Source organism: Anabrus simplex, chromosome 9 (genome assembly GCF_040414725.1).
Source record: "Anabrus simplex isolate iqAnaSimp1 chromosome 9, ASM4041472v1, whole genome shotgun sequence".
Taxonomy (NCBI): domain Eukaryota; kingdom Metazoa; phylum Arthropoda; class Insecta; order Orthoptera; family Tettigoniidae; genus Anabrus; species Anabrus simplex.
Window position 1 is genome coordinate 46,522,014 of NC_090273.1, and position 24,741 is coordinate 46,546,754.

At 37.5% G+C, this 24,741-nt stretch overlaps 1 protein-coding gene across 1 annotated transcript in view; it reads right to left on the reverse strand.

Annotated features, from left to right (window-relative positions):
- kl-2 (dynein heavy chain 2, axonemal kl-2) overlaps positions 1-24,741 on the reverse strand; it is a 638,176-nt gene that overhangs the window by 608,402 nt on the left and 5,033 nt on the right. The window contains exons 3-5 of the mRNA XM_068229141.1: positions 18,701-18,866; positions 12,071-12,207; positions 4,583-4,759 (exon numbers count right to left, since the gene is read on the reverse strand). Coding sequence (XP_068085242.1) covers positions 4,583-4,759; positions 12,071-12,207; positions 18,701-18,866 — 480 coding nt within the window. The remainder of the gene's footprint in view (positions 1-4,582; positions 4,760-12,070; positions 12,208-18,700; positions 18,867-24,741) is intronic.

Consider the following 24,741-nt stretch of genomic DNA (forward strand, 5'->3'; position numbering starts at 1 on the left):
TGCTTTCTTCTACTACGAAAGTTGAATGTTAATACTGATAAAATAATGAAAATGATCCTTGGCTGAATGATCAGCATTGAGGCCTTTGGTTCAGAAGGTCCCAGATTCGATTCTCCGGCCGGATCAAGGATTTTAATTGCGTCTAATTAATTCTTCTGGCTCGGGAATGGATGTTTGTGTTTGTTCGAACACATTTCTCTTCATATTCAGGCAACACACTACACTTCCAACCACCACAATAACATGCAATAGCAATTACTAGACCTCGGATTTTTAGGTGCTTAAATGTTATTTTAGCTGCCTAAAAATAGACTCTCAAGTAGATTCTAAAATATTTTTAGGCAGCTTCAAATTTACGTATTTTAATAGGTATCAGTTAAAATACCATATTTATTTTGCTAAATTGATAATAACTTATTAGGGGAAAATATAAAACAAGTTTCACTCACCTCTGTGCTGCAAATGTCACACAATATAATTTTAACACCCGATGTAAAATGGGGAAATCTCTGTAACCACTTTTGAATTAAAGACGACTTGGAACCTGACACTTTCAGCATAATCCATAGTGTATAGTGTACTACTACACTCAGTTTCAAGGCCATCCCACTAGGTACGCTGGCAATCAATGTTTTGCGATATCTCTATAATGTATTTGTTATACTAATATACTAGACTCAGATACAATACTATTCTATTTTTAATTGGACCCATGCCTCACCTGAAACATTCCTTTTTTGTATTGTATATAATAATACCTAGGAGAAATTATAACACACAACTTGGATGAGAAACCTGCATGGCAAGAAAAAACTAATAAAATTATAAAAGCTCAAAAATTAACATGGTCTACATACAATAAGAAACGTCTACTGATCAAAACAAAATTCAAATGTTACAAGATGGTGGTTCAACCAGAGGTGACATACAGAAGTGAAACACTTTTTAATGTCACTCAGAGAAAGAGAATAAACAAAATCCTAAAAGTAGAGAAAATAATAGTAGGAAGGTGCATAAAATGAAATGGCGTTTGGTTTTCAGTGGCGGGAGTGTCTGAGGACAAGTTCAGTTTGCCAGATGCAGGTATTTTGATTCGACGCCCGTAGGCGACCTGAGTGTCGTGATGAGGATGAAATGATGATGAAGACGACACACAAACCTAGCCCTGTGCCAGGGAAGTTAACAATTATGGTTAAAATTCCCAACCCTGCCGGCAATCGAACCCGGGACCCCTATGACCAAAGGCCAACACACTAACCATTTAGCCATGAAGCCGGACAAAGGTGCATAAGTGAAAAACATCAAAAAGATGGAAAATGGTGGATAGTGTCAAATGAAGTGGTGTACAGAGAGCTGGAGCCCATCACAGATGCTGTACGGAAGAAGAGGATCTCCTTTTTTTTTTTTTTTTTTTTGGTCACGTTATGAGGATACCAGAAAACAGATAACCAAGAACAATTATAGAGAAACTCTGGAGTCTGAAGCAACAAATAGGATGGATTAAGGAAATTAGAGAGGATATGGAACAACTAGAAATAACTCTGGATGATTTGAAAAACAAAGCACAAAATTAAAAAACTGAAAAACATAAAAATAAGATTTAAACCAAAAATAGACAAATGATATACAATGAAAGGGTATTTACAGATGAGGAACAACAGAAAAGATTAGAACGAATAAAAAGCTACTGGGCAATTTGCAAAGAAAAGCTATCAAAGAAGATAAACAGAATAGAATTGACTGAAGTGGTCCAACGAGGCCATAAAAGCAAAAGAAGAGAAGAAGAATAATTAAAAAAGATAAGATTTGAATACAATATAATGCATGTTCTTTTTGACAGATCTAAAAGAATGAAGAAATGAGAGTTCATACCAAAAACTCGGATGATTGAAGATGATCAATGGAATATCATGACAAATGTCCACCTCTGTAGCGTAAGAGTTAGTGTTGTTAGCTGCTGTCCTCGGGGGCCCGGGTTCGATTCCCAGTACTGCCAGAAATTTAAGAATGGCAGGAGGACTGGTATGTGGTTGAAATGGTACATGCAGCTCACCTCCAATGGGGGATGTGCCGAACTCCACCACCTTGGTATGAGGACACGAGTTTACATTTGCACGACAAATGCTACAGGCATTGCTAAAGTATGGCTGCATCAGGCTCCATGGCTAAATGGTTAGCATGCAGGCCATTGGTCACAGCGGTCGAGTGTTCAATTCCTGGCAGGGTTGGGAATTTGAACCATAATTGGCATGGGGGCTGAGTGTATGTGTCGTCTTCATCATCATTTCATCCTCATCATGACGCGCAGGTTACCTATGGGCGTCAATTAAAAAACCTGCGCCTGGTTAGCTGAACTTGTCCTTGGACACTCCTGCCACTAAAAGCCATACGCCATTTTATTTTCATCAGGCTGTTTGATGATGACCTATAGCCTGTGTCATGGTAACAGCATTTAGTAGGCCTCGAAGCAGTAATCGTTAGGGGAGAAGTAAAACATGCTGTCAAAAGGCTACAGAATCAGAAAACATGTGGCCAAGAAGGAATCACTGCTGAAATCCAGAAGAACGTAGATAAACTCAGTGTCAGCAATCGGCATACAGTAGATTGTGCCAGAAGATACAGACATCTAGAAAATGGATGGACCATTGTTGCCACTCCATCTTCATACCACTGTTCATGAAAGGTTCTCCACAGGATTGTGCAAACTATTGGATGATAGCCCTCATCTCTGACATTAACAAAGTCATACTCAGGATACTGAACAAGAGGCTGAAGATCTTTCTCCTTCCACAAATTTCAGATAAACAGACTGGACTTGTCTGAGGCAAAGAAACTCTTGAACAGATCCTAAACATCCAACAATTCATAGAAAGACCAGAAAGAACAACACCAAGATGTTCTTGTGCTTCGTGAACTGTAAGAAAGCTTTTGATAACGCAAACTGATCAAAGCTCTAGACTATTGTCAATAAGATGGAATGATAAGGCTCGTAATATACCTGATCTAACAATACTCTAAGAACACAGCGACAGTAAGAGTGAATAACAACCCCTCAGACAGACATCTTTTCGACTGCAACTGGAGTGAGGCAAGGTTATATTCTTTCCCCATATACAGTGAATACATCATGAGGGAAGTACCTGAAGACTGTAATGATGGTATTGTAGATGGCAGGAAAATCAACAATCTCAGATACACAGATGACACTTTGAAAATTGCAAGAGATGAACATGAACTATCATGTGGAGTCTAGATGAACAGAGCAGATCATATGGTTTTGAAGTCAGCAATACAAAGACCAAAGTAATAATTGTAAACCATCTAAATAACAACAAATCTATTCAAGAAACTATTTAACATAGATTATTTTGGGTCCACCTTTTCAATACACTTTTAATGAGTGAAAAATTATTTATTTTATCATACACGTTTCAGGAACAATATCCATTCCCTTTATCAGTGAAATCAAGAATTTGACATCACTCAACCATTCAATCATTAAAAGTGTATTGGCAAGATGGACAAAACATAAACTATTTTAAATAGTTTCTTTAATAGATTTAGACAAGTCAATACAGGACCAATAAAATACCTATTACGGTTAAGTTTATCAACACTAAGTAACAACAGACGTGACACCACAAGAATAGCCAATAGCAATGAGTTCGTTGACAATTGTTTGAAGTACCTGAGATCTGTTGTCACTATCATAATTCTGAAGACTGTGAGTATGAGACTCTTAGGCACATTCTGTTAGGTAGGAATTCAACGGAAAAACTTACATTTGGAAGAACACGTCTGTCACTACCAAGACGAAACTCATTCTTGTATGAATTCCGATCTTCCCTATTGAGATCCATGTAGCAGAAACTTGGGATGTTAAAGATGACTGATCACCAGGGACTACAAATGTGGTGCTATAGGAGATTACTCTGGAAACCTTAGATGGCACACAGAACTAATGAATCAATCCCAAAATGGCAGAAAAGTACCGTCAACCCTTATCAGCAAAAATGACTTGAGAACCTTGGTCGATTGCAAGGAGGCCTTGAGGTAATGAAAAGTTTCATCATAGAGAGTAAAGTTGATGACCAAAGACCCAGAGGACATGCACCATTGTGATCAATAAATCAAATCGAGGAAGAGACCGGAATGAGCCTACAGCAAGCAAGTCACCATGCCCAAAACATAAGACTCACCAAGGCAGGCCATCAATTACAGCATGATGCCACTTACATCCTTACATATGGTTGGACTGCGAAAAATAAACGGAGAGGTATTACTATTGATATATACAGAATTAATTAATTAATTTAACTAACTCATGGTATGGAATTTGCAAATGACCGGTAAAAATTTAGGTCTAAAACTACCACGGAGGGCTGTAATCATTGGTTATCCTGAGCAAAGTTCCATCCACATGCTGAAAAATTTCCAGACCGAACCTTGAGGGATCTCACCAAATTTTAGGTATAAAATATCTACAGGTATATATATATATATATAGCTTCTTTTGGTTTGTCTAAAGAGTTAAAATTGATTGAAGTTTTAAAAAATAGCAATAAAAGGAAGACATTCTCACTGTGACATCTGCTCATTCCAATCTGAATCATATATGTCAAATATTCTGCTATGATTCTTTTTGATACCAGCTAGCTCATCCATAAAGCTGTTCTCTATAGCATCAATCATCTTCTCTATTTCTAATCCATCACAGCCACCAAACTGTGGCTTTTCTATTTCTTCTTCTTCATTTATCCTGCAACATATGAAACAGGAAAACTAAATACTATAGAGATAAAATAAACATCAAAGTAATAAAAAGAAAGGACATTTATAAATGGTTGAATAGTACATGGCAATATAGCATATGGGTAGAAGGAAAGAAATCTGCTGCAAAATAAGTGCTCCAGTCATTCAAGTTTTGCAATGGTAAATTCTGTGATTGTGATAACATCCTATTTCTTCTATGAAAATGACCTAATTTTACAGATCAAACAAAAATGTTCAACAAGTCATTATTCAGCCTTCATATTTTATTTCAGACATTACCTTCTGGAAAGGTGTGTTTATTTTTTGCTATTCAATCAATACTGATCTGCATTTAGGGCAGTTGCCCAGGTGGCAGATTCCCTATCTTTACAATGGCGAAAAATGAAAGTATCCTCCTATTCAATACATCATATATTCCGTCATTAGACGGAGTAAACAAGTTCAGACATGTTTCGGCTCGTTTGAGCCATCTTCAGTGAAAAAATTAGGGGGGTTGGAATAATTTACATAATATGAGTTGAAAAAATGCTAAAAAACATAATGAAAGCGCAAATGAAAAAACAAACAAAAGAGAGCCTAGACGGAAACAAAATAGCACAAATATACAATATTTACATCAATATGCAGAGCAAAAAACAACTTATTGTGACAAAATTCAGTGAAACAGGTGTTAATTTGAAATAATAATTGATACTAAAAACTGCGTTAACCTAAGAAACAAGGGAATGAGAAAACATGGGTAATCCTTTTTGATGGTATATAGTATCGTGAAATTTAAAGTAATTATTGTTGATGGCAAAGTGTAATAATTTTATGAATTCCTCTATTTCTAACTTACTGAGCTTGCTATGATTTTTGAGATTGGATTCTATGATTTTTATGGTTTTTTGTGTAGGTATGTTGGGGTACATATTTATTATGTCATACGATGTTAATCTATGGTGCTGTTCTATTTTTATGTTTTTGGTAATGTTGCAGAATTCTATTGAGTTTTTTATGGTTTTCTTGGCTTGGAACACATAATGTTTTTTAAGAAATCTTTGAATGAATTGTGATAATTTATAGGTGGGACTTGGTCTATAGTTTATTATAGGCCTCATGGGAAATTATCTTTATGAATTTTTGGGTATGCTTTAGCAGTTGGTAGTCCTGGGTTCATTGTGATTAGTTTTGTAGTTTCCTGTTCATTTAAAAGGAAGTGGGTGTTTTTCAGTAAAATTTTTAGGTTTTTTTGAATGCTATTGGTGGGATCTTTGTTTTTAGTTTGGAAGGTTTCATCTTGGAAGCAAGTTTTGGTTTTAGTTATGTATTCATCTTTATCCATGATAACTGTTGTGTTACCTTTGTCTGCTTTAGTTATTAATAAATTATTTTGTTGAATTTTGTTTTTGAGCTTTTTGAGTTGTATGTGGTTCAAGGTGTCTTGCTTGTTGTTCTCTTTACTGATTCTATTAATATATTGTGGTAATGTTTTTTTAAATTTCATATCTAATTTCATCCTGTTGTTCCTGGGGTATTTTGTTTAGGGCATTATAGCAAATAAATATTGTATTGATAAGGCGGAGGCTTCTAAATTATTTTTATGTTGTAGTAGCAATCAATACGGAAATGAAGCTAATAGATTATGACATACCACTTAGTCGAGCAACTCTTCTTCTTTCTCTCAATTCTTCCCAACCCAAAATTTGCAACATTTTTGTAACGCTACTCTTTTGTCGGAAATCACTCAGAACAAATCGAGCTGCTTTTCTTTGGATTTTTTCCAGTTCTTGAATCAGGTAATCCTGGTGAGGGTCCCATACACTGGAACCATACCTTAGTTGGGGTCTTACCAGAGACTTATATGCCCTCTCCTTTACGTCCTTACTACAACCCCCAAAACACCCTCATAACCATGTGCATAGATCTGTACCCTTTATTTACAATCCCATTTATGTGATTACCCCAATGAAGATCTTTCCTTATATTAACACCTAGATACTTACAATGATCCCCAAAAGGAACTTTCACCCCATCAACACAATAATTAAAACTATTTGTGAAACTCATAACCTGACTTTTAACCCCGTTTATCAACATACCATTGCCTGCTGTCCATTTCACATTTTCGAGGTCACGTTGCAGTTGCTCACAATCATGTAACTTATTTATCACTCTATAGAGAATAACATCATCCGCAAAAAACCTTACCTCCGATTCCACTCCTTTACTCATATCATTTATATATATAAGAAAACATAAAGGTCCAATAATACTGCCTTGAGGAATTCCTCTCTTAATTATGACAGGGTCAGATAAAGCTTCACCTACTCTAATTCTCTGAGATCTATTTTCTAGAAATATAACATCCCATTCAGTCACTCTTTTGTCTAGTCCAATTGCACTCATTTTTGCCAGTAGTCTCCCATGATCCACCCTATCAAATGCTTTATACAGGTCAATCGCGATACAGTCCATTTGACCTCCAGAATCCAAGATATCTGCTATATCTTGCTGGAACCCTACAAGTTGAGCTTCAGTGGAATAACATTTCCTAAAACCGAATTGCCTTCTATCGAACCAGTTATTAATTTCACAAACATGTCTAATATAATCAGAAAGAATGCCTTCCCAAAGCTTACATACAATGCATGTCAAACTTACTGGCCTGTAATTTTCAGCTTTATGTCTATCACCCTTTCCTTTATACACAGGGGCTACAATAGCAACTCTCCATTCATCTGGTATAGCTCCTCCGACCAAACAATAATCAAATAAGTACTACAGATATGGTACTATATCCCAACCCATTGTCTTTAGTATATCCCCAGAAATCTGATCAATTCCAGCCGCTTTTCTAGTTTTCAACTTTTGTATCTTATTGTAAATGTCATTGTTATCATATGCAAATTTTATTACTTCTTTGGCCTTAGTCTCCTCCTCTATCTCGACATTATCCTTGTAACCAACAATCTTTACATACTGCTGACTGAATACTTCTGCCTTTTGAAGATCCTCACATACACACTCCCCTTGTTCATTAATTATTCCTGGAATGTTTAGCTGCCTTCTTTGCTAGATTAAGTTTTCTAGTAAGTTCCTTCAATTTCTCCTTACTTCCACAGCCATTTCTAACTCTATTTCTTTCCAGTCTGCACCTCCTTCTTAGTCTCTTTATTTCTCTATTATAATAAGGTGGGTCTTTACCATTCTTTACCACCCTTAAAGGTACAAATCTGTTTTCGCATTCTTCAACAATTTCTTTAAACCCATCCCAAGAGTCTGTTTACATTTTTATTTACCAATTTCCACCGATCATAGTTACTTTTTAGAAACTGCCTCATGCCTGCTTTATCAGCCATATGGTACTGCCTAATAGTCCTACTTTTAAGACCTTTTTTTCTATCACATTTATTTTTAACTACCTCAAAAACAGCTTCATGATCACTAATACCATCTATTACTTCAGTTTTCCTATAGAGCTCATCTGGTTTTATCAGCACCACATCCAGGATATTTTTCCCTCTGGTTGGTTCCATCACTTTCTGAATCAGCTGTCCTTCCCATATTAACTTATTTGCCATTTGTTGGTCATGCTTCCTGTGGTTCACATTTCCTTCCAAATTGACATCTGGCAAATTCAGATCTCCTGCTACAATCACATTTCTTTCCCTGTCGTTTCCCACATAGCTGACTATCCTATCAAATAATTCCGAATCTGCGAATTTTTTTACACTGCACTAACAAAGGCAGGTCTTATGGCGATGATGGAATAGAGAAGGCTAGGACTGGGAAGGAAACAACTGTGCCTTTAATTAAGACACAACCATAGCATTTGAGTGGTATGAAAATGGGGAAACTATCGAAAACCATATTCAAGAAGTCTGAACCCCTTATCTTGTGAATGGTAGCTAACAGCCAGGTGAACCAAACCACATAGCCATCTCGCTTGGTCAGGTTGGTTGTTATGGTTACAGTAGTCTATTACTGATACATTCGTTTAGAAGTGTGGAAAACAAGTGTGGTTTTCCTGACAGAAACACTGCCTTTCCACACTTTTGTAGGAAAAAAATTTCATTATCTCAGGTTTGAGCCAAAAAGTAGGTCTACTGCTCTGCTGATATTCAAACATATTTTGCACTATGGTTTATAAAATTACGTTGATAAGAACAAGTACTGTAATTCATATGCCATCTCCCAACGAATGTTGGTGATCCAATTGATTATGATAACTCGTGGAACAGCAACTTGAAAGATTTAATAGAAATTCATCCATACCAGCAGCACAAGTCTTTAAGCCAAAAATTTCTCCATCTCCCCACAGATCATCGTCCTTCAATTTTACACTTACAAACTAAGGAAAATTATAAGACAGAAGAAACAGAGGTAAATTTATGGATCAAATAAAAAATTTCTACAAGTCAGTATGAGAGCCTTCATATTTTATTTGAGACTGCCTTCTGGAAAAGTGTCAAGAATAACACCACTTACAAATTAACAACCCTTATTAAAGGAAAAGTACAAGCCAGAGGAAATAGAGTTAATTTTAGAGATCAAACATTTTCTTGGCACTAGAAGATCAAGCTTTGATAGGACAAGCACAATAAGAGGTGAGTGTAGGAAGAAGCTACAGAAAGAAGTGTTCCTTTTCATGTTCCTATCTCTCTATTTAAGGCTTGATTTATTCCTTTCCTTAACTAATATTGACCTGCTGCATTCCTCCTAGCTTTCTCTGTTTGCCCTATATTCCTGGTATTTCACTACCAACATTAATATTTACCTATTTATCCCTTCCCTTTTCCTGTCTTAGTTCAGCTTTAATCTTATCCAAAACTTTCTAAATCAAGAACAATGATCTGCCAAGATAATCCCTGTGTGAGTGTTGATGCCCACCATCCTGATGAAGCTGGGAAGCAGAAATGAGCTTGTTGGGGGCTAAGATGAACTGGAGTAGAAAAACTGGGATTGATGAGGGAAAAATCCATTTGATGTTAGCAGTCTATGAAGTTATGGACAGTTTTCTCATCTTTTTGTCTCCTCTTTCATCATTGTGTTTATCCTATCATGTGTTCCTTTCCATCTTTCTATACAGGGCGTCCCGGGAGGAAGGGGCCATACATTAGGAGGTGATAGTATTGGTCGTTCTAAAGCGAAAACATTATACGAGGATATGCTTTATTTTCAATAGTTTCTGAGATACCGACTGTATTGTGTAATTGTCCTAAGATATGTTTAATGAACTTGAAGGATATCCCTTGGCTACAAGGGTTGGAATGTATACTTCCGCACGACCAGTGGTACAGTATCTCTATCTACTTTATTCTGGACATTGTATCAGTCCCAGATGTGAGGTTGCATGAAAACCAAGATCACCTGAACATAGGACACTGGATTGGTTAAAGAATGAAGTCTAAAGGAAAAAAGTGCAAACAAGGGAGGGCTTGCTTGCTCGCATTTTAAATGCTTGTGAGCACATTAAAGGAGAGAGACATCATCTCCAATTAGTAACACAGCATCTGTCTGCAAGAGCTGCAAAATTGCCCTGAACTTGGTGGAGGTATTCTTGAGAATAAGTTGCGAAGGGAAATTGACAACAATTACAAAATACGATCTGTATATCACAAAACTATTGAAAATAAAGCATATGTTCATATGTTTTCACTTTAGAATGACCCCTGAACATATGACCTCTTCCTACCAGGACATCCTATATATATATAAAAAGATGTATTAGAGAAAATGTTCCTTTACTAATATCTTCAGTGATTTCTGGATTTTCAGCACCGTCGTAAGGAACATTTTCATAGCTGCCCTTAAATGATCAATCACCTTCTTGCACAACCACCTGTACATTCCTTGCAATATGGTTAAATTATACATAAATGTTTTCTCCACTTCTTTCTTGCGTATCAATCTATGTGCCTATGGTTAAATATTTCATTTTTGGTAGGCTTTGCTTGATAATTAGCCCTGCAGTCAAGTGGTAATGAGCCTGCCTCTTTCCAGAAGCCCAGGGTTCAATTCCCGGATCGTCGATGATATTTATCTGGATCTGAGAGCTAGTTCGAAGTCCATCCAGCCTATGTGAGAATAACTGAGGAGGTATCTTATGATGAGATAGAAGCACGAGTCTAGATAGCTGAGAATAATGGCTGAGAGAATTACTTTTGCTGACCACGCGTCACCTCATAGTCTGTAGGCCTTTGGACTGAGCAGCAGCCACTTGGTAGGCCAAGGCCCATCAGGACTTTTTTATTTTTTATTTTATGTTGCACTGACACAGACAGGTCTTATCATGGCGATGAAATAGGAAAGGCGTAGGAGTGGGAGGGAAGCGGCTGTGGCCTTAATTAAGGTAGAGCCCCAGCACCCCAGCATTTGCTTGGAGTGAAAATGGGAAACCACAGAAAACCATCTTCAGGGCTGTCGACAGTGGGGTTCGAACCCACTATCTCCCACATGCAAGCTCACAGCTGCTCGGCCCTAACCGCACAGACAACTCACCCGGTACCCATCAGGACTGTAGCACCATGAGCCTTGTTTGAATTTTTCTTGAAAGGCAACCTTGGAATCAAGGAAGCACTGAAATAATTATTTTTTAAAAAAAGCATAATCATGCTAACCTACCACGAGTAGTTTTAACACAGTGATGTCATGCCAACTTCCCTCTCACTTTGCTGTTCTCCAACCGGCATGCTGATGGATGACAGTTCTACATGAAAGTCAATATAACATTTTTTTTTCAAGTTGCTTTTACGTCGCACCGACACAGATAGGTCTTATGGCTACGACGGGACAGGAAGGGGCTAGGAGTGGGAAGGAAGTGGCCATGGCCTTAATTAAGGTACAGCCCCAGCATTTGCCTGGTGTGAAAATGGCAAATCACAGAAAACTATCTTCAGGGCTGTAAACAGTGGGGTTCGAACCCACTATCTCCAAAATACTGGATACTGGCCGAACTTAAATGACTTCAGCTATTGAGCTCAGTTGCCAATATAACAAATGTGTTAGTTATTTAATCACGGTGTGGCCATGATGTGGACAAACATTACTGTTGGTCATATTGCCTCTACAGGGAGGGGTGGGGGAGCATGGCCCCCACCTAATGACCCACATTGGTAGTTAAACAAGTTAGGGTCTGGTTCATGATGGATTTTCGTTAGGCCACACAGTGACTTTAATACTTATTACTGTCAGTGTTAAAATTAGTGATAGAGAGGGTTTGTAATATTAGTGACAAAATTACTGATAGTGACTGGTTAGGTTCTGGTTTACTGGAAAACACTGTCCATTCCTGAAAATATTTCCCCTAGCTTACCTGGCAAATACTGTCATGGCATTAAAAACATCAGCAATGTCCTTGCAGCGCTGAATAAATATATCCGTATAGGCAAAAATTTTAGTTCTGTCCAAATTCCACCCGTGTTTACTGCCTTCCGCATGAGCTTCAGCAATCTAGGACAAATAAAGAAATATGATTATTTTCATTATGCAGTCATTATAAATTGCACTCATACATTTAGTAAATAGAAAAGAATATAAGGAATTGGGCAAAATATTTTGAAGCTTCTAATGTTCTAACGTGTATCTCATAAGTAGTAAATTGATGATATGATTAAAATCCTAGTGACTGATTGATTAATTAGTTTCTATAGGTGACTGGAGGAGTCCGTTTCTTTAAGGACCAAAATAATGGGATTATCAGCCATTAGTTTGTCAATGAACAGTTCATAATAACTGCAAAAGTAAACAATGCAGCGACATCTACAGACAGAAAAGTAACATAAATGTCTACCAGACCATATTGTAAAGGGATACATTGTGAATTTTTTTTTTTGCCAGTGGCTTTACGTCGCACAGATAGGTCTTATGGCGATGATGGGATAGGAAAGGGCTAGGAATTGGAAGTAACAATAATAATAACTTAAATGTTTCCACCTTTTCAATACAATATATTCACAAGATTACAAAATTATACGGTACTAGTTTCGACCCATCTAGGGGTCATCATCAGCCGTATTGGAGCAAAGATCATTTGTGGCGAAATCCTAAGACAATATTATTTTAAAGAATAACAAGTGAAATGAGATGTTATGGTAATAGTTAATAATACAAGGAATATATATAATAAGAGGTTTTTAACAAAGAATAAAGTATAAATGGGGTGTTGTAAAAATTATAATCATGGAAATCAGTAAGTTCTTGTATTGAAATGAAATATGGCTTAGGAAGAGGGCTTAAGGTGGGGCTGAAGGGTGCGGGAGAAAGTGTAATTGTCTTGGAAAAGTACCTTTGATTAAATTTAGGATTGAGTTTAGGTTGGCTGCATTATTGTTTCTGAGGAAAGTGATAAATAGATCGAAGAGTATGTTGGGTTTCTCTGAGATTTCATTGAGATTGTGACTGGCATTAAAGTATTGGTCTAGGTGTATGTAGTAATTTTCCATTATGTTCAGTAAAGGGCCCTTGTTTGCTAATACGAGGATGTCCATGTCTTGTTCAATATTGGTGAAATTATGGTTATAATCTTGCATGTGTTGGCCGATGGCTGAAAACTTGTTGTATTTTATTGCGTTAGTGTGCTCGTGGTATCTGATAATGAAGTTTCTCCCGGTTTGCCCGATGTAGGTTTTTTTACAGGTGGTACATTTGATCCTATAAACTCCTGATTTTAAAAAACTGCTGGTCTTGTTGATGTGTGAAGTATTGTATAAAACATTCATGTTCTTATTGTTGGTTTTGAAGGCTATTTTAACGCAATAAAATACAACAAGTTTTCAGCCATCGGCCAACACATGCAAGATTATAACCATAATTTCACCAATATTGAACAAGACATGGACATCCTCGTATTAGCAAACAAGGGCCCTTTACTGAACATAATGGAAAATTACTACATACACCTAGACCAATACTTTAATGCCAGTCACAATCTCAATGAAATCTCAGAGAAACCCAACATACTCTTCGATCTATTTATCACTTTCCTCAGAAACAATAATGCAGCCAACCTAAACTCAATCCTAAATTTAATCAAAGGTACTTTTCCAAGACAATTACACTTTCTCCCGCACCCTTCAGCCCCACCTTAAGCCCTCTTCCTAAGCCATATTTCATTTCAATACAAGAACTTACTGATTTCCATGATTATAATTTTTACAACACCCCATTTATACTTTATTCTTTGTTAAAAACCTCTTATTATATATATTCCTTGTATTATTAACTATTACCATAACATCTCATTTCACTTGTTATTCTTTAAAATAATATTGTCTTAGGATTTCGCCACAAATGATCTTTGCTCCAATACGGCTGATGATGACCCCTAGATGGGTCGAAACTAGTACCGTATAATTTTGTAATCTTGTGAATATATTGTATTGAAAAGGTGGAAACATTTAAGTTATTATTATTGTTACTTATATATTGTTCAATACGGACCAAAAACATGAAATTCATAACCATCAATAGGAATTGGAAGGAAACAGCTGTGGCCTTAATTAAGGTACAGCCCCAGCATTTGCCTGGTGTGAAAATGGAAAACAATGGAAAACCATCTTCAGGGCTGCTGACAGTGGAATTCGAACCCACTATCTCCCGGATGCAAACTCACAGCTGCGCGGCCCTTACAATGTGAATAACATACAGATTATTGGAATGATGTCTGGTACCAAATAGTTGCCATCTTCTGGAAAATACTTAATCCAGTAAATTGTCTGGAATGCTTTCCTCTTCATTTTTGTATATAAAAGTTTTTTTGGTGATATCTGGAAGTTAATTAAGGCCACGGCCGTTTCCTTCCTGATATCAGTTAATTTTTAACTGTTAGGTTTTCCAGTCTGCCAAAACAAATCTTCAATCATCATCATCATCTTCCTTCCAAGTATTGGGCCATGTGACCCGTTACGGTCTTGCATTTTACTTTTTGCAAGACTTGAAAGCAATCAAATGTCCTTCCGACGGGTTGCTAGCCTGAAGGAAGACAAATCTTCAATAAACAAATTTATAAACTATCTGAAAAAGAAATATGGTAACAGAATTATACCAGAAAAATACTAAGTTCCAAAATTCAAGTTTTTAAGGATTTAAATAGAAATAAACACAATTCTAAATATATCTGAGTGTTATTTGATAGAATCCGATGACATTCTTTCTAGAACAAAACAGGTCATTTTATTTTTTATTGAGTTCATTCTTTTTCAGGTATAATTCTCTTACCATTTGTTTTCTTCTTCAGATAATTTATAAATTTGTTTATTCAAGATTGGTTTCAGCACATGGAAGAACCTAATAGCTAAAAATATTTAAAGTATTTTCAAAAATAACTATTATCACACAGGATTTCTTTAGATATGCAATCCTCTTTTTCTTTTAAATAATAAATGATAATTTTCATATTTCTCTGACACCTAATCCTTTGCAAGAACATTCTTTTTGGATGTATTATCTGCAGAAATAAAACTGTCTGTCTGTATAAATTGAAATTTACATCGAGCTTGATAGTTGCAATAGCTTAAGTGCAACCAGTATCCAGTATTTGGGAGATAGTGGGTTCGATCCCCACTGTCGGCAGCCCTGAAGATGGTTTTCCATGGTTTCCCATTTTCATGCCAGGCAAATGCTGGGGCTGTACCTTAGTTAAGGCCATGGCCTTTTCCTTCCCACTCCTAGCCCATTCCTGTCCCATCATTGCCATAAGACCTATCTGTGTCGGTGGGACGTAAAGGAACTTGTAAAAGTATATATACGTAGGTCGAGTCATAAGTCATGGCAACTATTTTTTTTCATCTCGCGAACAGGAGACAACACAGAAAATCTAAGATATGCATTTGGAAACGTACGGTATGTACTTGCATATGATGCCAATAGATGGTGTATGTAAAAAACAGTGTGGGTCTAAGCATGCCCCCAAGTTCAGTGTGTGAGTGAGAGCATCACAAAATGGAAGTCAACAAGCAGGAGCAACGATCGTATATTAAGATAGCGGTTCTCCATGGCAGAAATGCAGGCCAATGCCAAGCAGAGCTGCGGGAAGCATTAGATCTGCATGCCATGCCCTATAGAACAGTGGCAAGGTGGGTGGAGACATTCAAACGGGGTAGAGTATCAACTGCCGATTTGCCTCGCCCAGGCCGTCCAATGTCCATGGACAAAGATGTACAGATAATGGTGACCAATCAGTGTTTACATGAGGACAGGTGCTACACTCTAGCGGAAATGCAAGAACATACAGCAATACCAGCAGCAACAATATGGCGCATTTTACACAAGGACCTACAGAGTCATAAATTTTGTGCAAAGTGGGTGCCACGTCACTTAACTGGTACAGAAGTGGACTCGTTACAAAACATGTCGCATCAATCTGGAGAGGTTTCAGCAAGAAGGACAAGCCATGTTGAATAGCATTATTGCAGTCAATGAAACATGGGCACGTGCTTATGAACCTGAACTGGAAAGACAGTCAAGTGAATGGCGTCGTCAGGGGTCACCACGGAGACACAAGGTTCGACAAAATCAGTCGCCCAATAAGCTTATGGTAATCCTGGCATACGATGTTCAAGGTGTTCTTGTGTGCAATCCAGTGCGTGAGGGGCACATTGTCAATGCAGTTTAATACAATTCCTTTTTGTTGTACCAACTGCGTCGTGCAGTGCGAATCAAACATCCAGATCTTTTGGACAATGCCATAATCCTACACAACAGCTCACACAGCAGAAATCGTTCAGCGTCACTTACAAAGGTGGGGATGGGAGGTTCTTTCACACCTGCCTTATTTGCCTGATCTGAGCCCATGTGACTATGATCTAATCCCCAAAGTCAAGAAGCCATTAGGTGGACAATGGTTTGCTAACAAAGAAGATATCGTAACAGCATTTCAGAGAGAGGTGTCACACGTTAGCGATACACATGCAGCGAATGGTAATCAGTGCCTGCCCCACTGCTGGCAACACACAGTGGAAACCTTGGGTGATTGTTTCATAGGTCTGTAACCTGTGGCACAACTGCCAACTTTCAAAAAGAGAAATCCGGAAGATCTTAAAGCGGAAAATTTTTAACACGCGCATGCGTTGCAAAGTCTTGAGACATAATGAAAAAGGATGGCAAGGGGGTAGATTATAAACAATACTAATACAAGTCAAATGTAAGTTATGATCACCCCTGTAATTAAATACTTGCACAAAGTTACATCTTGATGAGTGCTCATCTGTTTCCACTGAACACTGGCAACACTTTCCATGATCGTATAAAACAAGGAAATTAATCAGAATGTCCCTCCCTAAAAGACTGATAATATGGTTTCTTAGTTGAATATCACTAAAAATACTAAATCACCAATAAATTCGTCACACAATTTCACGAGTTTCAGAACTACCGCCAATGTTTCTCACACCCACACACAAACAAAGCCTTTCACAGCTGCTACAAAGCACGACGCAGTAACGAAAGTTGTTATATATAAATTCACAGCCTGCTACTTTTCACGGATTTCTTTTCTTCAAAATCACAGCCTGCTACTTGTTTGGGAAGTTTTCAATTATGCCCTCTATCTTCTGGCACCACCAGGGAACTGAACAGATGTTACACCTTACATACATACAGCCATGGGAGGTCTTGGGATATTACCGTACTCACTAGAATATAAGATGGGGATTTTTACGTTAAAATGTCCTTATAGAAACTACAGTCATTTTATATATGCAGCCTAACATCTAAAAAAATTGTATCGTTCCTCACCTGTAGCCTACTGGCTTGTGCAGTGTGCGTCTCAATGTATTTTGCAGCTGAGCTCAAGGTGATAATTATTTTTTCAATTATTTTTTATTTATTTATTTATTTATTTATTTTTTTTGCTATTTGCTTTATGCCGCACCGACACAGATAAGTCTTATGGTGATGATTGGATGGGAAAGGCCTAGGAGTGGGAAGGAAGCGGCTGTGGCCTTAATTAAGGTACAGCCCCAGCATTTGCCTGGTGTGAAAATGGGAAACCACGGAAAACCATTTTCAGGGCTGCCAACAGTGGGGTTCGAACCCACTATCTCCCGATTACTGGATACTGGCCACACTTAGCGACTGCAGCTATCGAGCTCAGTCCAATGAATTTTGTGGCCTGTGATAAGTGATGGGAAGAATTGAATAGGATGCATTCAGGAACTTTTGAGAATGGATACTTTCATTCAAAACCATAGACCTATTCTCGAGTACAACATAACCTTTAAATTCGAGGAGGCCTAATGATAATTTATGCGGAACAAGACTTACTGTACAAAACTTACTACATACTGGTGACCAAATAACAATGGGTGTTTTTTTAAAGTAGGGATTTCCCCATCGAGTTGTGTACTTTTGTATCAAATGTGCTCTTCTTATGCTTCTGCTCCTCCTTCTTACAATTTTGACACACTTCGGACTATGAAAAACAACTGGTTTACTGGTTCGCCTTTTCTTCTTCCCCCAGAATGTTTTCATCCTTGACTGTTTTATTTCATTAGACTACAGAACTAAAAAAACTACTTGCAATTGGTTGTTCCTTGGCTTGGCATTATTTAGTAGCATTTTTTTTTATGAAATCGGCTGATCAAAGTTACTAACCTGAAAGAAGTTCGCACAGGAAAGTAACATAGTTTCCACAGTAAAACTGAATTTAAATTACTGTATTGAGATTTTTAACTCATGTAATTTATGCACAAATTTTTGTACGATAATAATTACAGTATACATTACAGTATAATTATAGTATGCATTATTGTGGTGTTCAGCCAAAGTTGTATGGTTTTAATTCATTCCCAGATTTTCTATTTTCCCGTATCATAAGTTTCTTTTTTCATGGTCCCTCCAAAAATGATGAATTGAGTCCACTGTATTAAGGGAAGAAATTTAGTGGACTCCACAAAGGCCACATTCAACATACATTTGTTACATGGAATCACAAGTAGATACTCACCGTATCATACATTGCTCTGTACATAGTTATGCAGTTCATGCAGCTCCGTATTTGACGGATAGCTGTCAGCGGTTGTCCGTCAAAGCCCTTAACACAGTCAATATGCTTTTGACATTGCATGATGACCAAGTTGCTGAGGCATTTGAATAAACCTGTTACTTGTTCCCTGTTATAAAAGAGACAAATCATAAAGTATTTGCAAAAGAAAAATACATTTCAGAAAATAGATAATAAAGAAAAAACAGAGTATCTACCAGTAAATATAAAATGCAATCCACTGCATAACACATTGGCCCAAATACAAGACAATGTTCTTTTCTGTTAAAAAACATATTCATAAAAAACAGTCTTCTTATGGCTGGCCCACATGAAAATTAATAAACAATGTTAATGAAAATATTTCTCAACATATGGTAGTTAATAATTTTTGTTATCAAACTTCAACAGTACATCCACACCTGAAATGCTTTTTGTGAGGTTACAATGCATAGGGTCAGGAAGAAGAAATTAGATGCAAAGAGTGGCAAAGAAAAATATTGGAAAAGTGTTTTAGAATGAAGTTTGGAGAAAACACTTATGTCAGAACTTTTAATTCATGATGCAGCAGTCTTTCAAAATGTTCTTGAGAATGCCCCCACATTAAAATTGAATAATTGAAAAAGAGGTTCAACCTATTCAATACTTTCAGTTCTTCTTAACAGTAATTGGGCCTGAAATTGCGAGAAATGATACAGATTATCAGAAAGGCAGCTCCACTAATGAAGGCTATGTATAACTTTAAGATTCCTAGCAACTGGTAACTTGTACATTTCACTTATATATTTGTCTAGTGGATCAAAACAAGCAATTTCATTTATTGTGTCGGAGATGTTAGAAGCTTTATACAATCTCAAGGAATAGGTAAAGGTACAAAATAAGGAAAAACTTCATTTAATCTAGTTAGGAAAGTATTATTTTGATGATATACAAGTGATTACGGAAGGTTAGGTTATTCAGTGAGCAGCAAAACTGGAAATGAAACCTACATTGGAACATAGTAAAAAGAACATCATACGTATTCCATGCTATGAATTTGTGTGCTCTAATTGTATAATTGTGCATGAGTGAACCAAAATGTTAACAAAAACATGAAAAGTTAATGAAAAGCTTCATTCACAAAAGTTAAGGTTTATCAACATGTACGAAAACTTTACGATCATACTATTTTGTTTGTTAACAGTCAAATATGTTCAAGAACATTGTTGGTTAACCGTGTTTATTAACTAAGTTAACAAAAACATCATGGTGTGGACGCACTATTACGTGCACAGCCAAACTTTTAAAACAACTCATTTTCACGGAGGTCTATTTGAATCAGTCCTGTGGCCTGTGCAGTGGGAGTCACCACGTGCACTGCAGCTGAGCTCAAGATCATGAATAAACTGGAATTTCTCAATCTTTGTTGATGTTTCCCAATTTGTGGCTTGTAATCTGTTACTTGGTTTGGTATCATTGCATTCAGGCATTCAGTTTTGGTCACCATTCCAGTCATGGTGGATCATAAGGAAATGAGTGCCTTCATCACTTCAGTTAAACAAAGGAGAAATTATGTAAGTATAGTATAGGAAAGGAACAAACAAGTATCAAATGTCTTATATTTCTTCCCTTTTCCTGTACTTAACCAGTTTTTTCTTAACATACACTTTTCCCACATCAAGACAGAAGATCTGTCAGGATGGCCCCTCAGGGAGTGTTGATGCCCGCCCTTCTGATGAAGCTGGGAAGCAGAAACAAGCTCATCGAGGCCTGAGAAGAGATGGATGTAGAAGAACTGGGATTGACAAGGAGAGAGCCTGTCTATTTGAAAATGGTAGTATATGAAGATATGGAGATTGTCCTTGTTCTTTTGTGTTTCCATATTTGTCCTTGTTTCCTATTTCTGTTTCTCCTTCTTCCCGCTCTCACCTGCTAATGTGTTCATCCTATTATACATGTTCCCTTCTTATACTCCCACCCCCACCCACTTTTAAAGGAGAAATTATGACGTCTACTTCAAAATGAAATGGATCACGGCTGTTAGTGCCGGGAGTGTCTGAGGACATGTTCGGCTCACCAGGTGCAGGTCTTTTGATTCGACGGCCTTAGTCGACCTGCACGTCGTGATGAGAAAGAAATGATGATGAAGACAATATATACACTCAGCCCCTGTGCCAGCGAAATTAACCAATGATGGTTAAAATTCCCAACCCTGGTGGGGATTGAACCCGAGACCACTATGACCAAAGGCCAGCACGCTAACCATGTAGCCATGGAGACGGAACACTTCAAAATTCCAGGGTTTAAATGAGGAAAAATATACTAATAATATACAGGCAGAAGAAGAAAGGAAAAATAATGCTGGAAGGTACACACTAGAAACAGTAGACCAATATAAATATCTTGGGTTCATCATTTCAAGTGATAACAGAATACAGCATGAGATTAACAACTGCATTCAAAAATCAGCTCAGTTTTACCATCAAGTTCGGAACCTCCTCTGGAACGAACAAGTTCCGTTAAGATCAAAGCAGATTCTATTCCAATCATACTTCACCCCCATACTAACATATGGCCTAGGAACCTGCACAACAGCCCAACAAGTGGATAGCAAACTACAAGCCGCAGAAATGAGGTTCCTACGTACTATGGTACAGAAGACAAAAAGGGACAGGGTAAGGAATGAAAGAATAAGGGAGGAAGCTGGTGTGTACCCATCCCTGAATGAAAAAGTGACAAGGGCCCGTTTGAAATGGTTTGGCCATGTCAAACAATTGGACGATGGAAGGACAGCAAAACAATGGCTACACACAGTCGTGGCCAGAAAACAACCGGTAGGAAGACCTAGGAAGAGATGGCTGGCCCAAGTGAAAGAGGACATAGGAACAAGAGGAGTCAGCTGGGATGTCGTCTTGAGAGAAGAGTGGTACATGGACAGACAGAAGTGGAGAGTGCTTGTAAACCACACCCGGGCAACTGGAGTGGAAAACTGACGATGATAATGATGAATGTACAGCCTAGAGTAAAGTTTAATTTTTCCAAGTATAAAATATGACATAGGCAGAAAGACGAAAGTTTCAGAATGCCAGCACATCAAGTAAAGCATTCAGAGGATCAAAGACAGGAAAATTTAATGGAAGTGACATGCCTGTTACTAAATTTGTGCAGGAGAAACAAAACTGGAATCATCCAATAAGTTGCAGAATTATTAGGAAGGCACTGAAGGAGGCACGAGTTAAAAGTTCCAGTAAATTAATTTAAGGGAAGCCTCGGGTGGTGACAAATAAATTATGTGATGTTTGGGACTGTCACATAACAGAAGTACTTTGGACAGTGGAAGGACAGAAAGGAGTAGAGGTTGCTTGATAACTACACCCAGGCGACTGGAGTGGGACACTGATGAGAAGATTGTGTACACTACTATTGCGTTTTACCTAGACAGATTACTCTGATAAATTGGCAGCCTATCAATGTTACAGTACAAAACCGAGTAAAGACAAGAATTTTTATATTAAAACCTTTGTTCTTAATATACTTAAGGTTCGAATCCCACTATCGGCAGCCCTGAAAATGGTTTTCCGTGGTTTCCCATTTTCACACCAGGCAAATGCTGGGGCTGTACCATAATTAAGGCCACGGCCGCTTCCTTCCAACTCCTAGGCCTTTCCTATCCCATCGTCGCCATAAGACCTATCTGTGTCGGTGCGACGTAAAGCCCCTAGCAAAAAAAAAATATATATACTTAAGGCTTATAAAATTTTCTTGGTTATAGGAAAGCTTAAAAATGTTATAATTTCATTCATTATATAATTTTTCTTGTAAGTATCTTCCAAAACATTCAAGGTCATCTTATGTCTGAGGCCATTTTTTGTTCAGGCTACTATAACAGGTTATAACTATTTCTGGCAAGCAAGGGACCAGCTTAACTAAATGGTTGGCTACACACTATGCATTTTGTTGTATGCACATAACATTTAGAAGGAGAGAGAAGATGAGTTAGTGAACTGTGAATGAATAATATATAGTGAGGTCTATGCTAACCCTAGAATGGTAACAATACGCCTCATAGACGTACACGCAAATGTAAATGCCCGCCAAAGCGAGTGACCTTAACAGGGCATCCCTATCCTCCAGCTATGCTTCAAACAGGCCCCCCTACGTGTGTCAGTCACGTCCCAGCCGTGTTCCCGTCCACGTTCGGTGAGTAATAACCCTCTTACGTAATGTAGTGCGCCTGAGAGGCGCATAGTTACCATCAATTGGTGTGATTCTTTCTAGTTTATTTCATATGAGTTTTTATCAAATTTGTTGTAGGTTATTTTTCTTTTACTTGAGTTACTTCTGGAACAAGAATTTACTTTCAACAAGCTAGTAAGACTGTCTTGAGAGTCTAGACTCTTTTACTGGTGTTTATTTTTATGTACCACTTGTGCCTTGAATATCTTGTGTTGGAAATAGAATAATTATTTCAAGTTTCAGAAAGAAAATATAATTTAATTCACCTCTATACTTAGTGATGTAGTTAACATGAAGAACATTGAAGAAAAGAAAGATAGGAGACAGTACAGACGTTGTTTTGTGCTGTGTACGCCTTGGAAGCGTATAGTTACTAATAAGCGTTAAATTTCCTTGTTACCATTCTAGGGTTAATTAACAGTAGTATAGTAGAAGTCCTTTATAGCGAGAATTCATAACAGCGAAAAATTTACTCGCTATAACGGATTGTCATTATATCTGATTTTTGTATAAAAGTCGGAAAACCCCCCATGCACATTAAAATCGGTATGAAACGGCAATCAATTTGTTCAAAACTTGCATTTCCGCAGATGATATCCACACTATGGCTTACTTGTTTGTTATTTTTCGTCATCCGATACTACGTGAAAGTGTGTGTTTAATTTCATTCTGGAAAACATATAGTACCATATTTCTCCGAATCCAAGATGAACCCCACTATTTCCTTCAAAAAATTGACATTAGGCTCAAAAAGAACTTTGTAAAATCATATGAATGCCTTGTTGTACAGTAGGCCTATGCATTTTTAGATTACTTCTAGACGCCGAACATTGACTTTCGTCATGCCGTATTTCTTTTTTTTTTTTCGGCTGCACAATTAATCTTTATTTCCATGGGTTTAAGGACCATTAACTTAACATTGGCATCATAATACCAAAGAGAACCCATTGGAAATTTTCTGGCAATACCTATTCCATGCGTCTCTCCAATACAACGATCCATGAGGAAATTATTCTTGCTGTCTATAAAACTGTTACTTTTATGCAGCTTCAGATGTAACCGGCTACCGCTACACGCACGTCTCGCTTTTAGCTCAAACGTAACAAGTTACCCTCACCATCGTCACGAGCCACGAGCGAACATTGTAGAGAGAAAAATCATAAATACACAACAATTGATCAAGATTTAAAGATCCTGCATTATGAACAGAAAGGTCCCTTACTTAATATACTGGAGAATATATATATAGATATCAACCAATATAACAATCCCGTCTATAACTTAAATGAAATAACGAAAAGAAAAATATTTTATTGGAAACCTTTGTCCCGCTCATCTGCGAACAGTTCATTAATAAAAAAGAGTTTCACTACCGACATTCTAGAACAAGACCCGCCCTTCCATCAACACCCTCCTTCCGCGAATCACAACGTCCCTCCCTCCCTGCCCCTCCCCCTCCATTACCCCTCCCAACCACATCGACACAGACACACAGTAAGCCACACACAGGCTTAGTTGTCAATGTGACTTGAGACCGACAAGGTCATCTCCATTCGAGACGACAACTTTTAGTTACAAGTAAGTCATATGAGTTTTCTTTTCGTACATCATTTTTAACTTGTTCTTCATCCACTCATATATTCCTTTTTTCTCATTACAGATGTTACACGTTTTATTCGTAGTATTGACGGTCTCACTACACTCCTCAGCATAATGTTTTATTTAACAGCCAGCAAGATCTATTAGACGAGAGGACATTGCACCTCAATGTGTTTTTAACTCACTTATCA